The 24,497-nt window shown below is 35.0% G+C and overlaps 3 protein-coding genes across 3 annotated transcripts; 1 reads left to right on the top strand and 2 right to left on the bottom strand.

Annotated features, from left to right (window-relative positions):
* The first annotated feature begins 553 nt into the window (after nt 1-553).
* LOC112023539 (uncharacterized) lies at nt 554-1,216 on the top strand. The gene has a single exon (XM_024056150.2). The coding sequence runs from the start codon at nt 698-700 to the stop codon at nt 1,061-1,063; it is 366 nt and encodes a 121-aa protein (XP_023911918.1). The 5' UTR covers nt 554-697; the 3' UTR covers nt 1,064-1,216.
* Nucleotides 1,217-1,584: 368 nt separating this feature from the next.
* Nucleotides 1,585-4,833, bottom strand: LOC112023528 (replication protein A 70 kDa DNA-binding subunit A). The gene is made up of 2 exons (XM_024056136.2): nt 4,359-4,833; nt 1,585-3,496 (listed from the first exon to the last, which is right to left on the bottom strand). The coding sequence occupies exons 1-2, from the start codon at nt 4,625-4,627 to the stop codon at nt 1,888-1,890; spliced, it is 1,878 nt and encodes a 625-aa protein (XP_023911904.1). The 5' UTR covers nt 4,628-4,833; the 3' UTR covers nt 1,585-1,887.
* Nucleotides 4,834-16,528: 11,695 nt separating this feature from the next.
* LOC112023516 (small ribosomal subunit protein uS3x) lies at nt 16,529-19,679 on the bottom strand. The gene is made up of 6 exons (XM_024056120.2): nt 19,545-19,679; nt 19,281-19,428; nt 19,010-19,181; nt 17,232-17,286; nt 17,010-17,141; nt 16,529-16,886 (listed from the first exon to the last, which is right to left on the bottom strand). The coding sequence occupies exons 1-6, from the start codon at nt 19,572-19,574 to the stop codon at nt 16,719-16,721; spliced, it is 705 nt and encodes a 234-aa protein (XP_023911888.1). The 5' UTR covers nt 19,575-19,679; the 3' UTR covers nt 16,529-16,718.
* Nucleotides 19,680-24,497: the final 4,818 nt, after the last annotated feature.

Here is a 24,497-nt window from a genome sequence, read left to right as displayed (position 1 = left end):
GTTTTGTGAGGTCCTACTTTTGTAATGGTTGTCAGGAAGAGTTTATTAGGGCGAAAAGGTAAAATCATTTGCCTTAATAAGGGTAGGTTGCCTCAACACCTAGAGTTTAACATGAGTGCTCTTTTGTCCCAAAATTCCACTGTGCTACAAGTACAAAAATTGAGTTCTGAATGTGCAAAATTAAAACTAAAACTAAAATATAACAATCAGTTCGAAAATTGAAGTATCTAAGGCCTAAGCACGAACTAGTCCAAATGTCCAATATAAAAAAGAATGAAGATTGTGCTCCACCCAATCTCTCTTCGATGAGTTACAGCCCAACATGACATATCTTGGGCACACCATGAATCGGCCTGGACCCAACTACAGAACTAGAAGTACAACCAAATTTTTATTAGCCACAGACACTCACAGGCATATAAGGGCAACTGCGAGAAGCCCAAACAAACTATCAAACTTGATGGTGATTGGACCAATAAGATAACGTTATCCACGGTTTCGAACGGAGAAGCTGCCACGTAGGACAGAGATAAAGATGATAAATATTTCCACCTCTCATTTCCCTCCTTCCTCCAACACCATCTCTATCTAAGCCCACTCGATCCTTCTCAAGCCAAAAACACTCGTACTAAACCCTTTCCCCTCAATTTCACTGTAAAATTCACATAGAGAGGGCAGAGAACCAAGAGTGAAACATATGGCTTCTACTTCAGCGGTCTCAATGGCTATGCCATTAACTTATGCAAGCCAAAAGAGGGTTCCAACCTCAGAGGCCTTTTTCAAGCCACTTCCAGTGAGACCCTCAAAGGCAATAGCTGCAACAAAATCAAGTGGGAAGCTTCAAGTCAGGGTTTCTCTGAAGGAGAAGGCGGTCACGGGACTCACAGCGGCTGCGCTGACAGCTTCGATGGTGATCCCAGAAGTGGCTGAAGCTGCTGGGTCTGGGGTTTCTCCATCCCTCAAGAACTTTTTGCTCAGCATTGTGGCTGGTGGAGTTGTGCTTACTGTGATTGTTGGTGCTGTGATTGGAGTGGCCAACTTTGACCCAGTCAAGCGTGGCTGAGAGACCAATTCCCAGAATGCTGAAAATTTATAAATTTTCACTTTCATGTATCTGTTTAATGTTTTTTTTTAGTAATGATCTCTGTATTGTGTAATTTGTCACTCTTTAAGCTGTAATTTGGCCGGGAACTGAATTCTGAAATTTTAATTTCAATCTTGGTGTGCTACAAAGAAATACATCTTTCATATTCTCTGTACTGCAGAATGCTAATCAGGAGTCTGGACAATCAAAGGGGGAAGCAACCCCTCTCAGCAATCAATTGTACCCAAGAGACATACATTAGCATACAGTACAGAAACACTAGCATTACTTCCTTGTGTAACAAAACTCCGAAAGCAAAGAGGAGTTACAAAGCCGCCCAATGAAAAACTTGATTGCCAAGAACAAATCCAAAACTAAACTTGCTTGTTGCATAGTATTTCAATTCAAACTAATAAGCACTCCAAAGAGGAAAGCAGTTGAATGCATGCAATGAAATTACGGCAGGCAAGCAACTCAAACTACGAATTATATCCTACAAATAAAGTCAGAATGCTTTATAACAATTGTATTAGGTATTCAAACATCATAATATTTGTATTAAAAATTACATCAATGCCAGTGTAAAATTCAAAGGTCAGTACAAGATAAAGACTACACCATTTTACCGAACTGGGGAAAGAATGAAACTCAATTCTAGAGTACGGGTTTACACTTTACGGGGCACAAATTCGTTTGATTTTTATTCATAGAATAACAAATGAGTTAACTAAAAGACGTCAATCAGCTCGACAGATAGAAAGCTACTGCATCTTAACCCATTTAATTTAGTTTGTAACTACTAATTACCTAGTAAACTTTGAGATCAAATCAAGCATGTATCTGCACTCGGAAGAATGGTTCACATTATCTGCCTTAACTATGGTGATCTTCACCCTTTGTTCATCACCATACATTTCCTCTTTGATTTTAAGCCTGAAAACATACTGGTTAAATAGTCTGCTCCGGATTATTCCTCCAAACTTATCATCATCCTGTTCTTCATACTTCAACAAGTACAACTCCTTTGCGGAGCAACCTAAGATCTCTTCCCCAGATTCTTGGAAGGCTGTCACCCAAGTCAGTCCTGTATGATCTTGAATTTGGGCTTGAAGAAGGAATCTATAATCACACTCCTCAAACTCTTGATTGCACCTGTCACAAGTCCACATGTTTCCTGATTTTGTCACTTTCTTATTGCACTGTCTATCTCCAATCATCAATGGGCAAGCTGTATAACAGAAAGTATCTGTCTTAATGAAAGAGATGGTTGCCTTCACCGTGACCCAATCTGGCTTATCTGATCTTCCGAAACCCTCATCCTTAATCTGAGACACTGTTTTACGTATCTCATTCTTAGATCCTCCTGGCATAATTTCTCTAGAAATGGACACAGAAGCAACATTTTTTCCACCTCGATCAAACCAGTTTCTCAAGCCACAAGCCTCAGGAAAATCTGGGTCTATGAAGAGCTGTGTAGAAGAAATTGACCCTATTGATTTCCCATTGAAGTCGTTAACCTTCCCAGCTTTGACAGCTAAAACTGGAAATGACCCAGAGTCAATCATCTCTTTCAGCTTTTGACCTTCCCTGTTGCAGAATTCCCCCCAAAGGGTTAGCTCAACACTTTTGCCAGATCCATCCTTCAGATTCAAAATTCTTCTCTGAGTTTCCATCCCATTCTTTCTCATAATTGGTACTGAGGGGTTCACAGATATCACAATGCCAATAACATCAAGTATGGAATTGTTCTCCGCATTCTCAATTTCACTGATAGGCCTGAAGGAGAATTGCTGCCTTGGTATAGAACCATCTTCTTCTGGGCAAAGCTCCACAGTGGAAGTTGTCTCCAGAAATATCTCCCATTCATTCTTCAGATGGTTGAAGTTCTTCTGAGCAGGTTTCAGGTTTCCCTTTGAGATCAAATAAACTTTACCAATCTCAATAGCATCATAGAAACGGTCAACAACAGCATTGAAGCATGTGACACGTATTTCTCCGCCATCAGAGTCAAGGAGGTCAAAAGAGAACACCTTCCCATCTCCCCGTGCATTGTTATAGCGACGCATATCCCCTTTTGCAGTAACTCTTGCCTTGATAGCCCATCGCCCCTGATAAGGATTCAAAGCAGTAATTGGAATTATACGTGCTGGCGCATCATTCTTCAACATTGGACCATGATTTCTGTAATTTGGAGGTGGTTGATATGGAGGTTGAACAGTTGGTGGAAAACTCTGCACACTCTGACCAGGATTTTGGGCATTGAAGCGGTTATTGCTAACCCTTGTGGAGTGATCTAAACTACTATTGGGCAACGGTTTTTGAGCCATTGAATCAGATTCAACCAGTGACTTTGGATTCCCAATTATCTCACATTCCGGTATAATTGTTTCCATGTTCAGCACAACAATTATCCTGTTCGAAGAGCACAGGTCAAAATTTACACTAGACGACCATCAATGAAAAAAGCAACAATCCTGCAGCTAAGTAGCCATGAATCATTAAGGCAACAAAGTAATCATTTAACAATCACTCGTACAAATTTTCCAATGTTGTAAATTCCAACCCTTATTTCTCTACAAATACAAACTGCCCTATCGTGGCTTATGCTTTAGACAATTTATCCAACTTTTTATATATCTCTAAAGCATGAATAATAAGACTTTAGTTTCTCCTCAAATTCATTGACACCAAGTTAGAAAAATGAGTCAGATCAAACCCGCAACAATCAATCAACAAAAACTGAACCCGGTTCTCAAATTCTTATTTCAATTTCCTTGTTCATATTAACAATTCCTTTTACAATCAATTTTAGCGAATAATTTCCACCAGTGATGATGGCGGCTCTAACAATCTTCTCAAAACAAAATTTCCTCTTCAAAAAGACATTCTTCAAAAGCCAATGATTTCGCGCTGCGCTAGAAAAATTGTACCTCCTCAAACACAAATTCCATGCACCAAATAATAAACGCAGTGAAAAATCCAATGACAACTAATATCTAAAATATGTGATAATCTCAAAACGATAACAATTAAGCCGATAATTAATCCATTAATTAAAAAAAATAAAACGAATTAAAGCAAAACGAATTGCAGTAAATACTCAGAGCTTCAAATTCAAAGCTATGAGAGCGTTCATAAGAAGAATTCCCAAAACATCAAAGGCTCAAACTCACATTTCCACCGAATCAAAGAGCACAGCAAAAACATTGAGAATTAAAGCGATAATTAATTAAGTAATTGGAATTAAAGGAAGTTAGTTAGTTAGTTTAGTTACTTGCGGTTTTGGGAGGAGGTGCAAATGTAGTCGATCAGTTGGACGACGGAGCCTTTGCGGACTTGGCCGGACTTGACTCGGTCGGAGAGTTGAGTGGCGAGCATGGCGTGCTGAGACGAAACGGCGTCGGATAGGAGCAACCGGTACCGCTCTTTAGGCTGCGCTGCGGCGGCGATGAGCTTGATATCAAGGATTTGAACCAGCGGTTTCGAGTTCACGTCGCCGGCGATTATCGCCGCGATCGCATTCGGCGTCAGATTCACCGCCATAGAGTAATCGGGAGAGGAAACCCTAACCTAACCGCTCGGATTGCTGGAGAGGAGGTGAGATCGAAGCCCTAGAAATGGAAATATAACTACGTGAGAGCTAAAGAGAGAGAGAGAGAGAGAGAGAGAGAGAGTTGCAAAACGATTTTGAATTTTAGCGCAGAGAGATGAGAGAGTCAATGATATATAGATTTGAGGTTGGCGGGGAAGGCTATAGGCTTTTGGGCATTTTAATTTAATTGGGCCTGTTAAAGCCTACTCCTTACTAAAAAATTTCTTACAAGAACGAGTCACATTTGAGGATGGCAAAAATGCCTTTGTCCCTGCACCACTCTGTTTCTCCCGGATTTTCTTGTCTCTAATTCTCTCTTAATTCTCTTAAGATTATCATTTTCATTTATATTTTATGTTTATCCTTTTTATACTATTAGGATTAGTAAAATATCTTCAACCCGTCCATTCTAAAAAAAAGACGTGACACCCATGATCCAACCATGTCTTAGTTACATCTTTAGTCACATTTCGTAATTCATTCTTGGTCGAAACGACACAGTTTTTTGTTGTTTTGCAAATCAGTAGTTTGATACCCACTAGTCTTTTCCTCCCCCATTATCTCATTGATTTTTTTTTTTTTTTGGGTAATGTAATAAAATTTTAAATTGAGAGAGAGAGAGAGAGAGAGAGAGAGAGAGAGCATAATGCTTGCAATAGGGCTAGTACTGCTTTACCTATCAATTGTTTGGAAATATTTGATTGATACTCAAAAATACTAAATTCCTTATAATGCTTAAAAGAATAACTAAATAAGGAAGATTTTATGCTACTAATGATAGTGCTAGAAGGAAAACATAAATCTATCAAAAATCATATCAAAATAATGGTGAATTTTTTTGGTAGTATTTTGATCATAACAAATTTAAAGGAAAAAAAATAAAAACAATTGACAACTTCACAATAGAGATAATAATGGATAAACTTTATTTTATAAAAGAATCAAAATAATTGTCCTCAAGTTCGTAATTCATACCGATTGACATGGCATATGTGGGGCCTGTTGGTTAAAAAGATATAGTAATCCCCAGAAGTGGGCTCGGGGCCCAACGGCCCAATCCGAGGACGCTTAATTATCCGAGGATAGCCTGAAAAAGTTTTACTATCATTAAATGGATAATATAGGAGAAAGAAGTGGATATTGTGTACAGCGGCATAACGTACGTCCGAGGACGCCAAAGTCCGAGGTGAATGTAACTTTCGTTTTATTGAGGAGACTCCGCTAAGTTGTATCTGAACTGGAAATTGGGTATAGACCTAAGGGGGAGTCGGGGAAGGTATCAAATATCTTCCAAGGCCATCACCTCCACATTAAATGCTTTCCAGCTAACCCTCTGGCCGCATTAATGTGGAGGTGATACCTGAACAGTAACTAAGCAGCTTTATGGCCACTGAGCAGAACGTTCCGGTAGGTGCTGGATGGGACAGAAAGGAGCTCCCACGATAAGAACTACACGTGTACAATGGAAACGGAGGGGAGAACGGAGTATATAATGACAGAAAGGAGCTCCCACGATAAGAACTACACGTGTACAATGGAAACGGAGGGGAGAACGGAGTATATAATAGAGAAACGAATGAAATTGAAGGGGGACTCTAAAAAAAGAAAAAGAAAGAAAGAAGAAAAGAGAGACGGACTGAAAGAAAGCCGAGGAGAGTTTTTCTCAAGGAATGAACCTAAAATATCTCTTGTTACTTGATGAGTATAACATTTCCTGTCAAACAGCACTAGTTCTTGTACCCATGCTCTAAAAATTTATTGTTTGGGCTTGTTGGGCTAAAGACCCATTCATACTCAGGGTCAAATCCAAATTGAGTCCCTACAGCATAATATCCATATATATTTTATAATTTAATGCTAGAGCAAAAAGTATTCCTTTTAATTTTGGCAATGATTAATGTCAAGAATGTTATGGTTTAATACTATTATCAGATTTTCCCATATCAGAGAAACTTTATTCGCATCACCTCTCCCTTATTTCACTATAGGGAGATGTCTTACATGAACAAGAAACAAATTGAATGTACCACGTCTTTAGAGTTAAGACATCTCATTGAGAATTGATTTGCATGGTACAAACGAAAACCAAGAAGCAAATTAGAGCCTAGTAACTGCATATTTTTTTTTATAATTCTCGATGAGATGAGTATCATGTAGAGTTGTAAATGAAACAAGCCGTTTATAAACAGTTTTGGCTTGGCACAATAAAAATCTCGTTTATGTTTATTTATTTATAAACCAGCCAAGCTTAAACCTTAATTTTAGGCTTATTTGATAAATAAACTGAGTCCAAAAAAAAAAAAAATTGTTCATAAAAAAGCACGTGAACAATAGGACTTGATAAAAAACAGGTAAGCTTAGGTTGGTTTATTAGCTTGATAATAAGTTTGATGTGGGCTTGGTAAAGTTTTTTTTTTTCTTTTTTTTTTTGGTGATAATGGGGAAGAGGGATTTGAACTTAAACGTCTCCATTGAAATACTTTTTGACTTTATATTACAATATTATAGGACAATTCATTCATAATCTATACATCTATACAATTATTTAAAGGGCTTCCCCTGTTTGGATTCTTCATTTTTTAGTTCGAAAATGCCCTTATATCCTTATATTTAAGTAGAGACAAAATTAAAGGATAATCTGGTAAAAATGCATCTCTAACTTCCACTAAAACATTACCTAAAAAATATGACCGCTCTCCTGTTAATTTTCAAATTACTTTATCCATTTATAAATTAGATTCACAAAATAAAAATTATATATATAAAATAAAAACATAGATTTTTTTTTTTTTTGCTAAAAAAACAGAACAAACCCAGCAACCGATTTCAATGCCTCCAAAAGCTACTTTGAACGTGACGGAGCCCTTCAAGCTCTCCCAAGCTAGAAAGGCTAAGTCAGCCATTACTGTAGATCTATCCCATTCTAATCTTCAAATTCATATTATAGTTGTTTCCTTGCTCTTGGTCTCTCTTCTCCCTCTTTCGCCCCTTCTGTCTCTCAGTATTGGGTGGGGATTCAAATTTTGTCTTCAATATTGTTCTCCAAATAAGACTTGTTTCTAAATCTAATTTTTGGTTTATTTATCTTATAAATTAAATTTTTATTAAAATTAATATATAAATAATAAATTTAAATTGAAAATTAAAAAAGGACAAAACGGGGTCATTTTGCAATAGATAACAGTAATAGCAAATAGATTGTTAATAGAGGATTTAATTGAGAATAAATGAAACTTAGAGGATTGAAATGACGAAACTCAAACTTAGAAAATTGAAATAAAAAGCGGTAAAACTTAGAAGGTGAAATTTGCATTTTGGCTTATCTTTTATTATTTAAACAAATTTTTGCATCTTCAATAATTTTAATTTCGCTTTATCAAATAATTGTTGTTTTTCATGGAAGTCCTAATCTCTTGAATATTTGAATTTAAAAAGTCTTAATTTTTTTGTTTGGAGAGCTCATAATTTTTTGGGGCAAGAGCACAAAATAAAATATAAAGGATAAATAAATTGTCAACATTTTTGAGGCCATGATCCCACCCCTCTCATAATATTTTTCTTTTGTTCGCTGTTTGTTTGCTATTAGGCTATCAGCAATATTTTTCACCTTGATGAATACGTTTTATCTATCCCAATATCCCTAAATTATTTCCAAGCTTCTTCGTTTGGAATTCATACTTTTTTTATTTTTTACAAGATAGAAATTTTACTCTAATCTAATAAGTGTATATGTGTGTAAAGTGTTGTATATATAGGTATATACATGGATAAGTTGTAATAATGATGTTTAAGTTTGGAGAATATGGTTTCATAAAGTGAAAATTCAAATTTTGGAATTCTAAGTGAAAATTCGAAAATCAGTATTTTCAATCGATTAAAGTTTTGACTCGATCGATTGAAAATGGTAAGAAAATAATTTTGGAGTCTCTGGATGTCACAATCGTTGTTCGATTCCTATTCGATCGATCAAAGAGAGCATTCTATCGATCAAAAGGAATTTTCGACTGATCAAAAGTTGTGGAAAATGATTTTCTGCAGAATTTTCTAGTGATTGTTCAGAAAGGTTGAAGATGTTTCAAGGCATGTGAATGGTTTTATGAAATATTTTAACTCTCCATACGTGTCTTTTGATGAAATATAACCCTATAGGTATAAATAGAGGCTTATATTTCATAAGTAAGTTAGAAAGAAATACAAGAAATCCTGTGGTCATTCTTCAAAATTGTTATTTGCAGAACCCAACATCTTGGTTGTATCTTGGGGTAAAATTTGTGATAACCCTTTAGCAACAATAATGTAGAGGGCAAATATTGTCTAAGGAAAACGATATTGTGCCTCCAAGTTATTTATTTTCTGTTTGTCTTTTGTGTTGACCTTGTTCTTTCATTATTACTTTGTGTAATAATTCCAACATGAAGTTCTCTCCTAAAAACTTGAATCATGGCCCTTACCCCCCACACTCTACAAGCATTTATACTTGTGAAGTAACCACTGCACCAAAGGTATGCAGTAGTGTTTGGAACTTCACTTAGTACCATTAAAGATTAAAAAAATTAAAAGATATGTTTTGTGCATTTTTTCAAACAATGGGTAATAGAATGAGTAGTTTTGCCTATTTAGAAGATGCGTTGATCACAAATTTCATATATGTAAAATTATGGTCAAAATACAAAATTCATTCTCTAAGTTTTACCTTTTGTCATTTANAGCATTCTATCGATCAAAAGGAATTTTCGACTGATCAAAAGTTGTGGAAAATGATTTTCTGCAGAATTTTCTAGTGATTGTTCAGAAAGGTTGAAGATGTTTCAAGGCATGTGAATGGTTTTATGAAATATTTTAACTCTCCATACGTGTCTTTTGATGAAATATAACCCTATAGGTATAAATAGAGGCTTATATTTCATAAGTAAGTTAGAAAGAAATACAAGAAATCCTGTGGTCATTCTTCAAAATTGTTATTTGCAGAACCCAACATCTTGGTTGTATCTTGGGGTAAAATTTGTGATAACCCTTTAGCAACAATAATGTAGAGGGCAAATATTGTCTAAGGAAAACGATATTGTGCCTCCAAGTTATTTATTTTCTGTTTGTCTTTTGTGTTGACCTTGTTCTTTCATTATTACTTTGTGTAATAATTCCAACATGAAGTTCTCTCCTAAAAACTTGAATCATGGCCCTTACCCCCCACACTCTACAAGCATTTATACTTGTGAAGTAACCACTGCACCAAAGGTATGCAGTAGTGTTTGGAACTTCACTTAGTACCATTAAAGATTAAAAAAATTAAAAGATATGTTTTGTGCATTTTTTCAAACAATGGGTAATAGAATGAGTAGTTTTGCCTATTTAGAAGATGCGTTGATCACAAATTTCATATATGTAAAATTATGGTCAAAATACAAAATTCATTCTCTAAGTTTTACCTTTTGTCATTTTAGTTCTCTAAGTTTGACTTTTAATATTTCAGTCCTCTAAGTTTATTATACTCAATTCAGTCATTTGTTTATTATTTGTTAAATTGCATCATTAAATTACCCAAAATGGCGTCGTTTCAAACTGTAGTTTTTTTTTTTTTTTGAGAAAGAAACTGTAGTTGATATACTTTTTTTTTTTAATTTCTAAAATTTAGAAAAAGAAGGTTAGTTAAAAAAAACATAAAATAAATCTGAGGACACCACTGGACGGAGCCCAGTCGAAACCCAATGAAGTTCAACAGTACTCCAATGAGTCTTGCTTTTACCGATCCTCAAGAAACGAGGAATGAATTTTTGGGGAAATAAAATCTTCGCTATTTTCTTGAATATGGCCAGCAAGCATTTGGTGAATGCTGGAACTGAACAAGTGCAATGATAGAGACAAGAAGGAAAGTAGTAGCGTAAATCAGAGCATTATGCCTATGTTTCTCCTTAGTCCTTAGAATTAATGAAGAGAAAAAGAGTTGCAATGAAAGAAAGCAAGGTGGTTGTCGCGGAGATGAACAGCAAGAAGAAGCCTATTCTCCTTTTGCACGGGAGAGATTTGAGGAAATCTTCATACTCTAAAGGAGATGACAAGATCGAGAGGATTACTATGGCGATGATGATATTGATCGTTGTGCCTATAAAGCAACAAGTCTTGTTTCTGCTGTGATTCGCTTCCTCTGTGATTTGCTTCCTCGGCAGTGGGTTTAGTTTTTATTTTTATTTTTATTTTTATTTATTTAATTAACATTTTTTTTTTCTTAAAATTCAAAAAAAAAAAAAAAAAACTGCAGTATAAAACGGCGTCATTTTAGGTACTTTAACAGTGCAATTTAATGGATAGTAAACGGAGGACTAAATTGAGTATAATTGAAACTTAAAGAACTGAAATGAAAAAAAGTCAAACTTAGAAGACTGAAATAACAAAATGTGAAACTTAAAGGATGAGTTTTGCTTTCTGACCTAAAATTATTCTATCCATTTGGTGTATTACATCACTTTTTACTCTCACATAAAGGTAGATTTCAGCTATGAGACCTACAAATGTGGACCATGTGTCTATTCTTATTATTACTAATTAATAAATTTATGAAGGAACTCAAATTCATGTAAAAGGAGCAAGCATTGGTATTGAATAATTTTTCATGTGAGAGGAAAGCTTAATAATGGATACTAGCCTCATCACACGCGCTTCGCGCATGTGATGAGGGTTTTTTTTAGCAAAAAAAGAAAAGAAAAATTCTGTGTTTTTATTATATATATAATTTTTATTTTGTGAATCTAATTTATAAGTGGATAAAGTAATTTGAAAATTAACAGGAGAGTCCAAGTGGGAAAAACGTTAGTCAAAGAAGGGATATATGTGGAAACCCACTTACTCAATCCACCTTCTGTTTCATTAGCAATGAGCTTAAGAAATATGAGAGAAAATGCTAGATTTTCTTGGAAGAGATTTAAATCAATGTTTCTTAATCTAATTTATGGTCTTTTTTAGTTAATGTTTTCTTAAAATTAATAAATAAATTATAAATAAAAAAAGACAAAACGACGTCATTTTGTTATAGATAACGGCAACAGCTAATAGATTGTTAACGGATGACTTAATTGAGAATAAATGAAACTTAGAGAACTGCAATGACAATACTCAAATTTAGAGGACTGAAATGAAAGTAATGTTATTATAAAATTATTCCTTTTCAATTTTTCTCATGGTATTTCCAAATAAGGTTTCTTAGTTTAACTATTTTTAATTCTTTTCTTCTAAAACATCTAAACAAGATAATTTAGTTCCATTAAATTCAATTCATTTCCATTCATTAATTACACTATTTCCATTTCATTATATTATTTTCCATTCTTTTATAATTTATTCATTTTATTTTATTCCTCTATAAACACCCAAAATAAACTTAAACAGCATTTCCAAGAGTCAAACAATCATAAGACTGCCAAAGCATAGTGAAGCCCTTTCCCTCCTTCCCCATATAGTTGCCTACTTGCCTATAGGGATAGCAATTTAAACTTGTCCCCGCCTCACCTACCCCACATAGCTGATGAGGGATGGGGGTTAACATTTTCCTCATACCCACCCCATTTATATGTAAATAATTAAAAATGTTTTTTTTTATAAGGTATCTATATGTGTGTGTATGCACACGCGTACATGCGCATTCTTTTAGTCTTCAAACTTTAGATTTATGATTTTTTTTTTTTGTATTATTGAATTTATATTTTTTATATTATAAGATTTAAATTTATTAATTGTCGTATTTTTATGTTTTAATACTTGAATTGTTGTATTGTTATATTTTCTTAATACTTGGGAAAGATTTGTGATGTTAGAACTTCTTTTAATGGGGGGACGGGGGTGGAAGGGATGTTGAAAACAATCTCATAAGAATTATTAGAAGTGGCTTTCAAGTGAGAGCAATCGTTATGGTCAGCTAGCAGGCAATCCCAAGAAAGCCAACTACCTAATCTTTCTTATTCCCATTCAAGTACCTTAGATATTCTCAAATTAAACAACTAAGCAAAAGAGCGTTAAAACAACATCTCTCTCTCTCTCTCTCTCTCTCTCTCTCTCTCTTCCTTTGGTCCACAATAAAACTTGGTGGCTTCAGATCTCTCAGTCTACTCACGCATAATCTCAAACGAACCTAATCTCTGAGACAAAGGTATAAGGATGTACAACAACCAAACTAAAGAATTGATCTTCTATATTTAGCACTCCACCGACATAACATGATAATAGCTCTTTGTTTGGGACTTATTAAGAGATGCATTCTCCGTTTATTTGATCCTCGAGTATTTTACAATAACCAAACTAGGGTTGGCAAAATTTGATTGCAAACATGACACGACTAACATGTTTATAAGTAGGTCATGGGTTCAGGCTAAACGGATTCGGGTCATATTCAGATCGACATAGCAATTTTATAAACAAGTCGTGTTCAGGTTCAACATGCGAACCTATTTGACCCCTTTAGCATATAAAGGTATTAGCTTTTTTTATCATTATTTTGTTATTATTGCTTAATTTATGATTATAATTATATGTTTATTACTATATTTACAGCTATAAGTGTATTTTAATTTTAGATATATAAGAATTGATAATAGGTTATTTAGGTCAGGTATGACCTATTGATCAAACAAGTTATTAAACATGTCATTTGTATTGACCTTTATATGACTTGTTAATTAAATGGGTTAAATATGTCGTGTCGGGTCAACCTGTTTGATAAATAGGTTGTGTTAGAATTGAAGATTCTTGACACGTTTACTAAACAAGTTAGATTTGAGTCAACCCACATAGCTAAATACTCATGACTCGATACAACACAAACACAACCCATGAACACAATTTGCCACCCCTAAACCAAACTAAAGAATCACAAGGTGATAGATGAATCAAAGAGCCGATCATTTGGAACCAAGGCAAAACAAATTCTTGTATGCATAAGATGAGAGTTCAAATCAAAATAATGGGAGGAATGAGCAAATCAACCTTGTGAACCAAATATTCAAAAAGATTGGCATATTTTCCTTGGGATTCTTGGAGAAGATCTTCCCAACTACAATTTCCAACCCCCTTTGCCTCTTTGTTTGATTTGATGTTAAATTTAAGAGATGTGAGAGATCTAAAGTCATCAGTTCTTCTAATATTTTACTTGAGAGATTTGCAGCCATTAGGGTTTCTCACAAGTCAGGAAAGGTATAAAAAAATTTAGAGAGAGAGAGAGAGAGAGATGGTGTTTAAACTTTTTAAGTTAATGTAGTTCGCTTAGTTTTTAATTAGATAGATGACTAAATTTTAAGTAAGGGTGAGTAGTGACCGAACCTCGTCGATAAAACTGAGCCTCACCGACAAAACCACACCGAAATTTGGACCGACCGAAGGAGCAAATGCCAGCGAGTGGAACCTAGTGACCCTTCCAACATCGGTGCGGTGACACAGTCAGAGATGATTTTCGAAACCGACCCATAAACCAATACTGACCGATTCTTATATATACAAATAAGAACTTGGTGCTAAACCTCGTGGTTTCACTGGGTTGTTAAAAAACAAAAGAAGATAGTGAAATGGAATCATTTCATTGGGTTGTTAAAAAAAAAAAAAAAACGTAAAATGACTACGTTTTATGCTAGGTTTTCACTTTTCACATATAAATACTCTATTTTATCTTAGTCTCCACAAAAAGCCTTTCTCGCCTCTCAAGTCTCACTCTCAGCACAGCAGTAGTGTAGCATCAAAGCTTCTTCAACAACGCTGGACTGCCAATAACTCGTAAACCAATTTTTATTTTCTCAACACCACTTCGTCTCTCTTTGCACTTAGTATTGATAGTTTTTTTTTTCTTTCACAGAATATCGATTTTAAGGGAGACTATTCTCACTTTCTTAGTCTTTACTCTTTAATCTGCAGAAAAGTGGTAATCATACTATTCACCAATGACCACTGTATTTTTATTTTTAAGGATTTTGAGCTACTGAGATAAGCTATTGCCTAACTATCTAAGTGACTATTGGATATTTGGCTTTTTATTTGTTTCGTTTTAGTAGTAGCCCAATAGGTTTTGCTTTTGATTATGAATTATAATATGTTGACAAGTTTAAAATTTTAAATAAACCAAGTTAGTCTTTGAGGTAGTATAAATTCATTGTAGAGGATTTATTTGGTCAAACAATTATTATGTTATTGTTCCTGATTGTCCAATTGAGTAATGTCTATGTAGAAAAACATTTTTAATACTTAAACCGATTAAATCGATAAAACCGACTGCAAAAAACCGAATTGCAATAGGTCGGAAAATTGACCCTTGGTAGTGTGCATTGGTTATGATTATGGGATAACCGATTCTTATCGGTTTAGTGATAAATTTGGGAAAAAAACTGCACCGACTGAACCGTGCACACTCCTAATTTTAAGAATGGGACTTAAAGAACAATAATTAAAATATTTTATCTAAATTTTGCCCTTAATAAATTGTATATATATATATATATATATAACTTGCGTGTGCTCAGATTGGTAGCCACAAGTACTTATGGATATCTGCTAGAACAGAGCACAAGAAAGAGAGAGAGAGAGAGAGAGGGGGGGGGGGGGACTGCTCCTAAGCGAGAATGGGAGAGATAAAGTTCTCATGCAAAGCATTGCTAGTAGGTTACATAGAATCTCTCTCTATTTTAGAATATGACAAAACTTAGGTACAATACATTAAGTACTGTTCTTTAAGTTCTCTTCTTAAAATTCAGTTATGTAACTACCTAATTAAAAAATACACTTTCATCCCGTAAGAAAAAATTCATATAACCAAACTTTAAAAGGAAATCTAATGAACAGCACCTAATTTATGTACTTAAGTCTTGCCCTTTAGAATAAGAACATATTTTTTTAGCTTTAGCTAACCATTTTTTCTTTTCATCCACACTAATTCCTTATTATAAACTCTATTTTATTAAAATATTATTTCTACCTTCATTTTTTATTATTGCTTTCCAAAAAAAAAAAATCAACTTTACTTTATCACAGTTACCAAGTCATAAAAACAATAAACAAACATTCAAATATTATTTCTTCTATACAAAGTTTAAAGAATGAATAGTATTTTCAAAACCAAATTAAAGAAATTACTTTTTATCACTCTAAACTATACCGTCAATTACCGTTTGCACTCTAAACTTTTCGAATGCACACTTTACACTATAAACTATGATCATTGTTACATTTTGCACCTAACATCAAGTTTACCATTAACTTAGACGGAAAAATATGGCACAACCTTATCAAAAAATATATATATATGGCACAACATAAAAAGACCTAATTGCCCCACTTCTTAATCCTTAAAAACAATCAAAAAAATTACATTTTATCACTCTAAACTATTCTCTTAATTACACTTTACACGTTAAACTTTAAATTTCCTCCCAATTTAACAGTAAATTAACATCAGAATGCAAAGAGTAATATTTAGTATAATTTATGGTAGTAAAGTATCCCGCTAAAAATGCAGCTGTAACTAAAACATATCTTTAGAGAAAAGTGGGTAAGGCATTATGAGTAAATTTTGGGAGTATCTTATTTTGTTACCCGTATTCAATCACTGTAATCTACTACCAATGCTCTTAGAACGTTGCTAAAGTAAAGCAATCAACTAAACGGTCTATTCAATGCAGAGTGTCCTTCAATCGACTAACTGAAGACTAATGGCCATCAGGAATTTTATGAAGGACAAAACGGTCTACCTGATTTTGACTAAAAGAAAGCCTTTAAGGTAAGTTTGCTGTTGACAATTTACAAAAATTAAAAATAAAAGAAAACTGTAGTCGAGAATGGCTCACAACTCCACAATTGTGTATTATTTTGCTGGAACACTCCACACGAGAATCAAAACAAAAATTTTTGATAAATAAGAAACGAAATTCGAAATTCGAAATCTTCCAAAAAATAAAAGTAGAACGCATTAAAAGTCCTCGTACCCAATATTAGCAATAATAAGCAACAACTACAAAATTCAGATACTCAAAAGTACAGCGCGGATTACTAGTTCATTAGAGTAATAACCATGAAGCTTTACGCCACAGGAAGGACCTCAATATCAGTTGCCACTGCAGGCGACCGGTAATGATCCTCCTCCTTTGGAGTGTGGATTGTGACCAGATCAGGTAAGGGAGTTTTGGGGCCCATCTTGCCGTGGGGATCCCAATCAAGCATTATCTTGACCTTGATACCTAGAACACCCTGTATGCCAAATAGATATTTGATAAAAATCAGACTCAAAAAAAGTTATGCAAGTTTATTTGGAACATTTGGCCAATGAGAACGATCTAATAAAAGCAACTCAAACTGAAAAGTCAATCTAACCTGTCTCAGAAGAACATGTCTAACAGCAGAGTCAATATATTCATTGACAGGCTGACCAGAAGAAATCATATATCCATCCTTGAACTTCATGGCCTTTGCACGTTGTGCCCTAAGCTTTCCACTAACAATCACCTGTTAAACGTACCAATTAACCTTAAATCCAATTCCAAACAGATCAATAAAAGCCAGAACAATAAGGGTTTGAAGCTGCTGCCTACAAACCTCACATCCCTTTGCCCCACTTTCCATGACAAATCTCAGTACACCATAGCAAGCCCTAAATGAGAATCACATGTATCAAGTTAGTGCAGTTTTAAATATAAATAACACAAATGAAGTCAATAGATGAAGTAGAACAGAAAAAAAAACTAAACCTATAATTCAAAAGGTACACACTATTCTTAATTGAGTTCGTACTTGAACCAAAAATCACAAGGCAAGATCTCACATGCAATTCACAACATCAGAGAAGTATTAACTAAAGCACAGAAGCTATTTCTATGTTCAAAATCTTGGGATAGACCACCATTTTACCTTATTTATAACCACCACTAGTTTCATAATTTTAAATCCTGTGATGGAGAAAATAAAACAGTAACCAACGAGTCAATGGTATTGATTTCTTCTAGAAGCTCCTTGTAACCATATCGTAGATCGAATTCGTGTGTTAAAAGAAAGAGAGGTCCTTTTTTCTTTGGGGAGGATGGGTGCATTGACCCAAAAAAATACAAACGAAGGCACTGAAGAAATAAACTTGGACAAATAGGAAATAATGTAGCAATTCCAAGCATACAAATCTAAGCAAGTTTCTTGTCATTGTTTGAACAGCCAGAGTTGCAACTTTAATGTAGTCATCTTCCGACACAAAGATGGTATGGAATTTTTACCTATTTGCTTTATAGATGACTGACCATATGGTTAAAGAATAACCAAGTACAGAAAAATTGAACAAAACAAAATACAGCTAGGGCACTGAAAAAATAAACTTGGACAAATGGGAAATATATATAGTGATTCCAAGCATACAAATCTAAGCAAGTTTCTTGTCATTGTTTGAACTGCCTGAGTCACAACTTTATTGTAGTCATCTTCCGACACAAAGATGGGTATGGAATTATTACCTATTTGCTTTATAGATGACTGACCATATGGTACAAGAATGACCAAGGACAGAAAAATGGAAAATAAAAACTACAAGACTGCCAAAGGGCATATGGGTTTCAAAATGCAAATGAAAACCCAATTCCAGAGAAGTTATGAAATAAGGAGAGAAAAGAAGAATTGACAATAATGTACCCTTCCCAAGGTTACTGCATGAAAACCAGAGCACTTCACGAGGATGATGGCATGAAGGGTACTCGAGTAATATTAGTATAGTCATCTTCCGACACAAAATTGGTATGGAAACACCAATCTGCTTTGTAGATGACATAAAAACTTGGACCAAAGTCCAAGTGACATACACCAGATTTTACAAAAACCAGGCCGTGTTAATTCAAATGCACAAACACCCCCAAAGACTTTCCCAATTTTTCTATCCAGAACAAACAAGGATTCTTATTCAACGATCAATACAGAAATATAAGACCAATTTTGTGCTAGAGCAATAAAAACAACAAATGATTAGATTCAAGTTAAACCTAGTGTAACTCTCGATAATGTTACAACATCCAATAATTTTAAATTGGATTAGTTTTTTGACAAAAACTCCATTAGATTATATATATGTATGAGGCTCATTTAACAATGCTCCACTAGCTCAACAATGCAAATTATTCAATCAACCAATAACACACTAAACAGTATTACTTTTGAAAATCAAGATTTATAACCTAATATCCATATTACAATCCTATACACCACTATATTGATATCTTCAATTCAACGCAACTAACAAATCATAGCGAATCCATATAAGCATTATTCTCATAAGTCATTTCCACCATTAAACATCAAAGACAAAAACAAAAACAAAATATATAAATGATTGAAGCATATACCTCCTAACAGCAAGACCTCCGAGAAGCTTGTATCGGAGAGACTCGGCTTGAGCAATAGCGCAAAGACCTCTGTTGTTGACCTTCTCAGCGTAAAGCTCCACGCTGTTCTCTGGAAACTTGAACCTTTTCTGCACCACCGAGGTCAGCTCTCTGATCCTCCTTCCCTTCTCACCTACAATAAACAAGCAATTAAAAATAATGCAAATTAGCCAATCACAAATCCTAGAAAAATCAACACGCTGAGATCACAAATCACGGAATCGAAACCAACCGAGAACGTTCTGGGTTCGTGTGGCTCTGATGATGATCTCGGTTCGCATCGGCGTAACCCTAACCTCGACGCCGGAATAACCGTCCTCAGCGAGCTCACGAGTCAGGACCTCGTTCAGCTCGGCGTAGAAAACTCCGTCAGCTACGAACTGTAACAAATACAAATAAACAAAAGCTTGAAATGAGAAACGACTGGTTCTGCTAGGTTCGCATTTCTGATTTCTTGGGAAACAAACGAAGAGTTAAGGAAATAGGAGGATCTGACCTTTCGCTTCTTGCTCATCTGAGTCGCCATTTTTGAAGGAAGAGGAGTAGGGATCTGAGCTCTGAGCTTGAGGTGGTTTGTGCTCTGTCGATTCGAAAACCCTAGGGTTTTTTCTGAAGTGGAGAAGAGGGGTTATATGTATGGGAGGGGCAAGGGAATCTGACGGTGGATATGGAATTAGGGTTTTCCCTTCAACGGATGGGATTTGTTTATTATTTTACGGTTCTGTTTGGTGAAGGGTTGTGTTTTGTCGAGTGTAATACTACTAAGTAATAACGACCTCTCGTCGTAACACTTAAGGGGGTCTACAGAAAACCTATCAATCTGCCAAACTCAACCTGACTCAATTTGACCCGTTGAGTTGGATCGGTTTTTAGAGTTTAGTGAGTTGGGTTGAGTTACAAAAAAAAAAAAAATTATAGCGGGTCGGGTTGGGTTTGGGTCATAAAATTATAAATTTGCCAAACCTAACCCGACCCACACATATTTAATATATATTTAAAATATATTATATATTTAATATTTTTTTTAACTTCCTCAATTCCTCTTATTAATACTAATTATATATATATATATATATAATATTATATAATTTCAATTCCTCTTATTAATACTAATTATATATATATATATATAATATTATATAATTAATAAATTTTTTAAGATAATCAACTCTTCCTCTCCCATATAAAAGCTAATTAGTTCACACAAACCCTAGTAAATTACTATTATTGTTTAGTCATTAGTGTTGTTTACTTTTAAGGAGTTACATTAATCCTAATCTTTGGGTTTTTTTAATATATTAATATTTATTTTTTTTTACTCAATTTAATAATAATAATAATAATAAAAAATTTGTCAAATCCATGGGTTTAACCCGCCCAACCCAACTTATATGGGTTGGGTTGAGTTGGGTTGGACTTATGGGATGGGTTGGGTTAAGTTAAATTTTTTTGACCCATCATGGTGGGTTGAGTCAAAAAATCTCCTTAACTTGACTCAACCCGACCCATGCACACCGCTAGTAACACTGACACATATCGAGTTATTAACAATTTAACACTTGCTTTCCATCATGCTTTGTGATGAATTTCATTACAAAAAGTCCTTGACAAAGAGGACAATATAAATTTATGACAAAAATACAAATAAAACCTTTGTCTATTGTCATTTTGGTCCCATAAATTCTATTTTTATTATTTTGGTTTTTTAAATTCTTATTTGCTAGTGGGTTCTAGTTAGCTCAACTGATAAAATATATAATAGTTAAGTAAGAGATCTAGGTTTCAATTCGCACTTACAGAAAAAATTAATTGGTATTTTGATCTAATGATAAAGAACTATTTTCAAGAGCAGATACCATAAGTTAAAACTATCTCAAAAATTCTTATTTGCTATCACTAAAATAACAAATGTGAACTTATATGACCAAAAAAAAAAAAAATTAAACATATAAGACCAAAATGATAACTAATTAACTTAAAGAATACAATTTGTATGTTATTCCTAAATTTATTATAAGTTTGTTGATGGTCATTTTTCACGTTTCACACCTAACCATGTGTTTTGCATCTATTAGACGTCTTTTATTTAGGCTTTTTCTAAGAAGGAAGTCAAATTTGACATCTTCATGGAATAAGCTTTAGGGTTCCATTTTGCCACTGCCAATATGTACACAAGCATTAAATGCAATCCAAGAAGGTTTACTGCGAAATGAGCTTAGTCAAAAGTACTCAACAAACAAATGTTAGTTTGTAAGAGCATCAGCAACGGTATGGCTAAATGCCAAATCTAAGCTCCTTTTGCCATTCCTATACCATTCAGCTCAAAATGTCCCCTCCATTGGATGTTGTAAAATGCAACTATTGTTTAAAAAAAAAAAAAAACAATTGTGCCTATATGTAGAACTGCACTATAGCTCAATGGTAAAAAGTATAATAATATTTTATGATTAAACCTTTCTCTCTCCACGGTCTCTCTCTCTCTCTCTCTCTCTCTCCCTCAGTTCCTCTCTCTATCTCTCACAACAACTCCTCCCTCCTCACTCCCTCTCTCACATCTCTCTCGTTCAAAGCTTGCACCGGTGCTAGGTTTTGGATTTTGGAGGTCGGATCGACATGGATCGGCAGGCTGGGTTTGGATCGATGGGTTTGAATCGGGGGATCTGTTGATCGGTTGGGTTGATCGTCGATAGCTCCAATGGTGGCTCCAATGGGTTTGCTTTTGGTTTGGGTTTGATCGTTTGATCGTTCTGAATGGGTTTGCTTTTGGTTTAGGTTTGATCATTTGTTTTTGGTGGATTGGTTTGTTTTGGGTTTGATTGTTTTCCGATGGTGGATTGGTTTGGTTTGATTGTTTGTTTTTGGTTTGGGTTTGATTATTTGGTTTTGGTTTGATGGTGGTGGCGTTGCTTTAGGGTGGTGAATTTTGATTTTGGCTAGATTTTGCTCAGCAGAGGTGGGTGGTGTGACTGAGAAGCTGGACGATGGTGGTGGTGGTGGATGGTTGAGAAAGAGAGAAATGGAGATCAGAGAGAGAAGTGAGAAATGCATTTATATTATTTTTATATTATTTTAATGTGTAGTATGGTAAAATTAAAGTTGAGACGTTGGTTTATTGTAAAATGATATTATATAACTGATAAAGTAGTTTTTTAAGATGGTAAAATATGATAGAATTGGCATAAGCTATTGTGGATGCTCTACATGTTAGCATACATACTCATAAATATATATATATATATATATCGTAAAATGGAATAGCACAAATATAAATATAATGCTTTATGCGGAATATAATAGGCCAAAAAGGTCTTAGCTCCAACTCCTACAACCTTGTTACTAAAGATTAGCTCAAAGCTGTGAAGTTTGGAACATAAGTCAAATTGGCCATAAAGCTCGAAGAGGAGTGTCTTTTTTGGGAGAGAGGGAGTGCTTTAGTGGTGCATGCAAACATATTTTACTAAGGGGTTTCTCTACAATTTCAAAACTATGTGCTGCTATTTTTCTCTACTAAGAGCATTCTTATTAAGGCTTCTAAATGCTAAAAATCCTATTTTTTAACAGCTGAACCCCAAAAAAGCACCTCCATCAAAGGTTTTAAATTGTAAAATTTTGGCACACTGCTACAGTGGGCTTGTATTAATACAAGCCCACTGTAGCATGAATTGTAAAAAAAAAAAAAAGTTTTTTATTCTCAGTTTCTCACAACTCTCTCTCCGTTTTCAGTTCTCTCTTTCTCTTTCCTCTCCCTTCTCTCTTCTCTCTCCCGATGGATGTGATCCGGCGATGGTTCTGGTCTGACGATGGTTTTGGTTCGGCAATGGTGGTCCAATAGTCATGGGTCCGATGTGGTCTGATGGTCTCCCTCTGTTCTCTGTTCTCTCCCTCTGTTCTATGTTCTTTGTTCTCTCTTCGTGGGTCGAAGGAGTCGTGGGTCGGAGTGTGGGTTTTTGGCTTAGAGTGTGGATCGAAGGAGTCGTGAGCGTGGATCGAAGGATGGATCGAAGCGTGGGTCTGATTGTTCATGGGTCAGAGCGTGGGTCTGATTGTTCGTGGGTCATCCTCCGCCGGGTTCCACTCCTTTAATCAAAGATTTCTCTCTCTCTTCACTCCAATGATCGTTGCCTTCTTGTTGGATCCAATGGCGCTGGTTTGTTCTATTGTTTCTTCTTTCATACTCTGTTTTTTCGTTAATACTACTCTTTGTTTGGTTTCCCAGAAAATGGAGGGAAAGAAAAATCAAAATTGGAAATTGAGATATTAATGTATTGATTTTTGGGTTCAATTATAATGGGGTTCGTTCAATTTTTGTTCTTTTTCACATTCAGAGTTTCCTTGAATCTCTATTTACTTGCTGAGAAAATGGAGGAAGAGAAAATATATAGTGCTTTTGTTCTATCTATTGTGCTTTTCACCTTCAAAATTGTTTTGTGGTTGCGATGGTGGTGCTGTGACTTGTGGTGGTGGTGACTGTGGTGGGTTGTGGTTGCTACAATGGTGGTTATGGCAAGTGGAGCAGTGGTAGGGGTGGTGGAGGAGGGCGTTGGCTGGTTGTTATAGATTTTGGTGCAGTTGTTTTATTATTATTTTAATGAGTAGTTTATATTATTTAAATGAAATGGTAAAAAATATAGAAGGTTTGATGTTTGATGAATCTTAAAATGGGATGGTATAATGAATAAAGTAGGTTTTTGAAGTGTTAGATGCTAAAAATTTTAGAATCTTTGATGAGAATGCTCTAATACCTATGACTTTCTCTGTTGTAGTTGTTGTTGTTCTCTCCTCTTGTTCTATTCTTATTTATACAAAATTTTGGGACTTTCCCACCCCTTTTCTAGTTGACTCTCTTCCTCCATCTTTGGCAATTCGTATTACAAAAGAGGTTTTGATTTCTTTCTCTATTTGGTAAATACACTAATCTCAACGCTAACTCTCAAATCCTAGCAACCCTTCTTTTCTAACGAGGATTATCCTATTTAACCAAGGTTCAATCTTAAGATTTTCTAAGCATGCACCTAATGGTCCACCATGTTCTCCATCCATTCAGTCAAAACACTTCCCAGCAAGTCTTTTTTCCGTAAGGACCACGATACATTTCCAAAAACCAAAGATTCTCTCCCTCCACCAAGCCATAATTCTCGAGCTTCAATCAGCGGTAAGTCCTCCTCTCTTTCCAAGTTCGGGATGCAAAGGAGCAAGACCCATCCTTTCCTTCACACTGCTCAATGCCTTAAAATCCATAATTGCTTCCTTGGACCATTTCTTTCATGTTCTGCAACGTTTGATATCTCCTTTCTTATCTTATTGGATCTCATTCTACAGCATGAAACCTAGGAATTTCCCATTCTGTAGTGTTTGAACTTGGGGATTCTCCTCATTTCAAGGCATGTCTCCCTCCTTTCTATCGTGTTTTCTTCTGTTCTACCGTGTTCTTCTATTCTCCCATCTTTTC

Source organism: Quercus suber, unplaced genomic scaffold, assembly GCF_002906115.3.
Source record: "Quercus suber isolate HL8 unplaced genomic scaffold, Cork oak 2.0 scaffold_96, whole genome shotgun sequence".
Taxonomy (NCBI): domain Eukaryota; kingdom Viridiplantae; phylum Streptophyta; class Magnoliopsida; order Fagales; family Fagaceae; genus Quercus; species Quercus suber.
The sequence above is the reverse complement of the archived record's forward strand: the minus strand, read 5'-3'. Positions and strand labels throughout refer to the sequence as shown.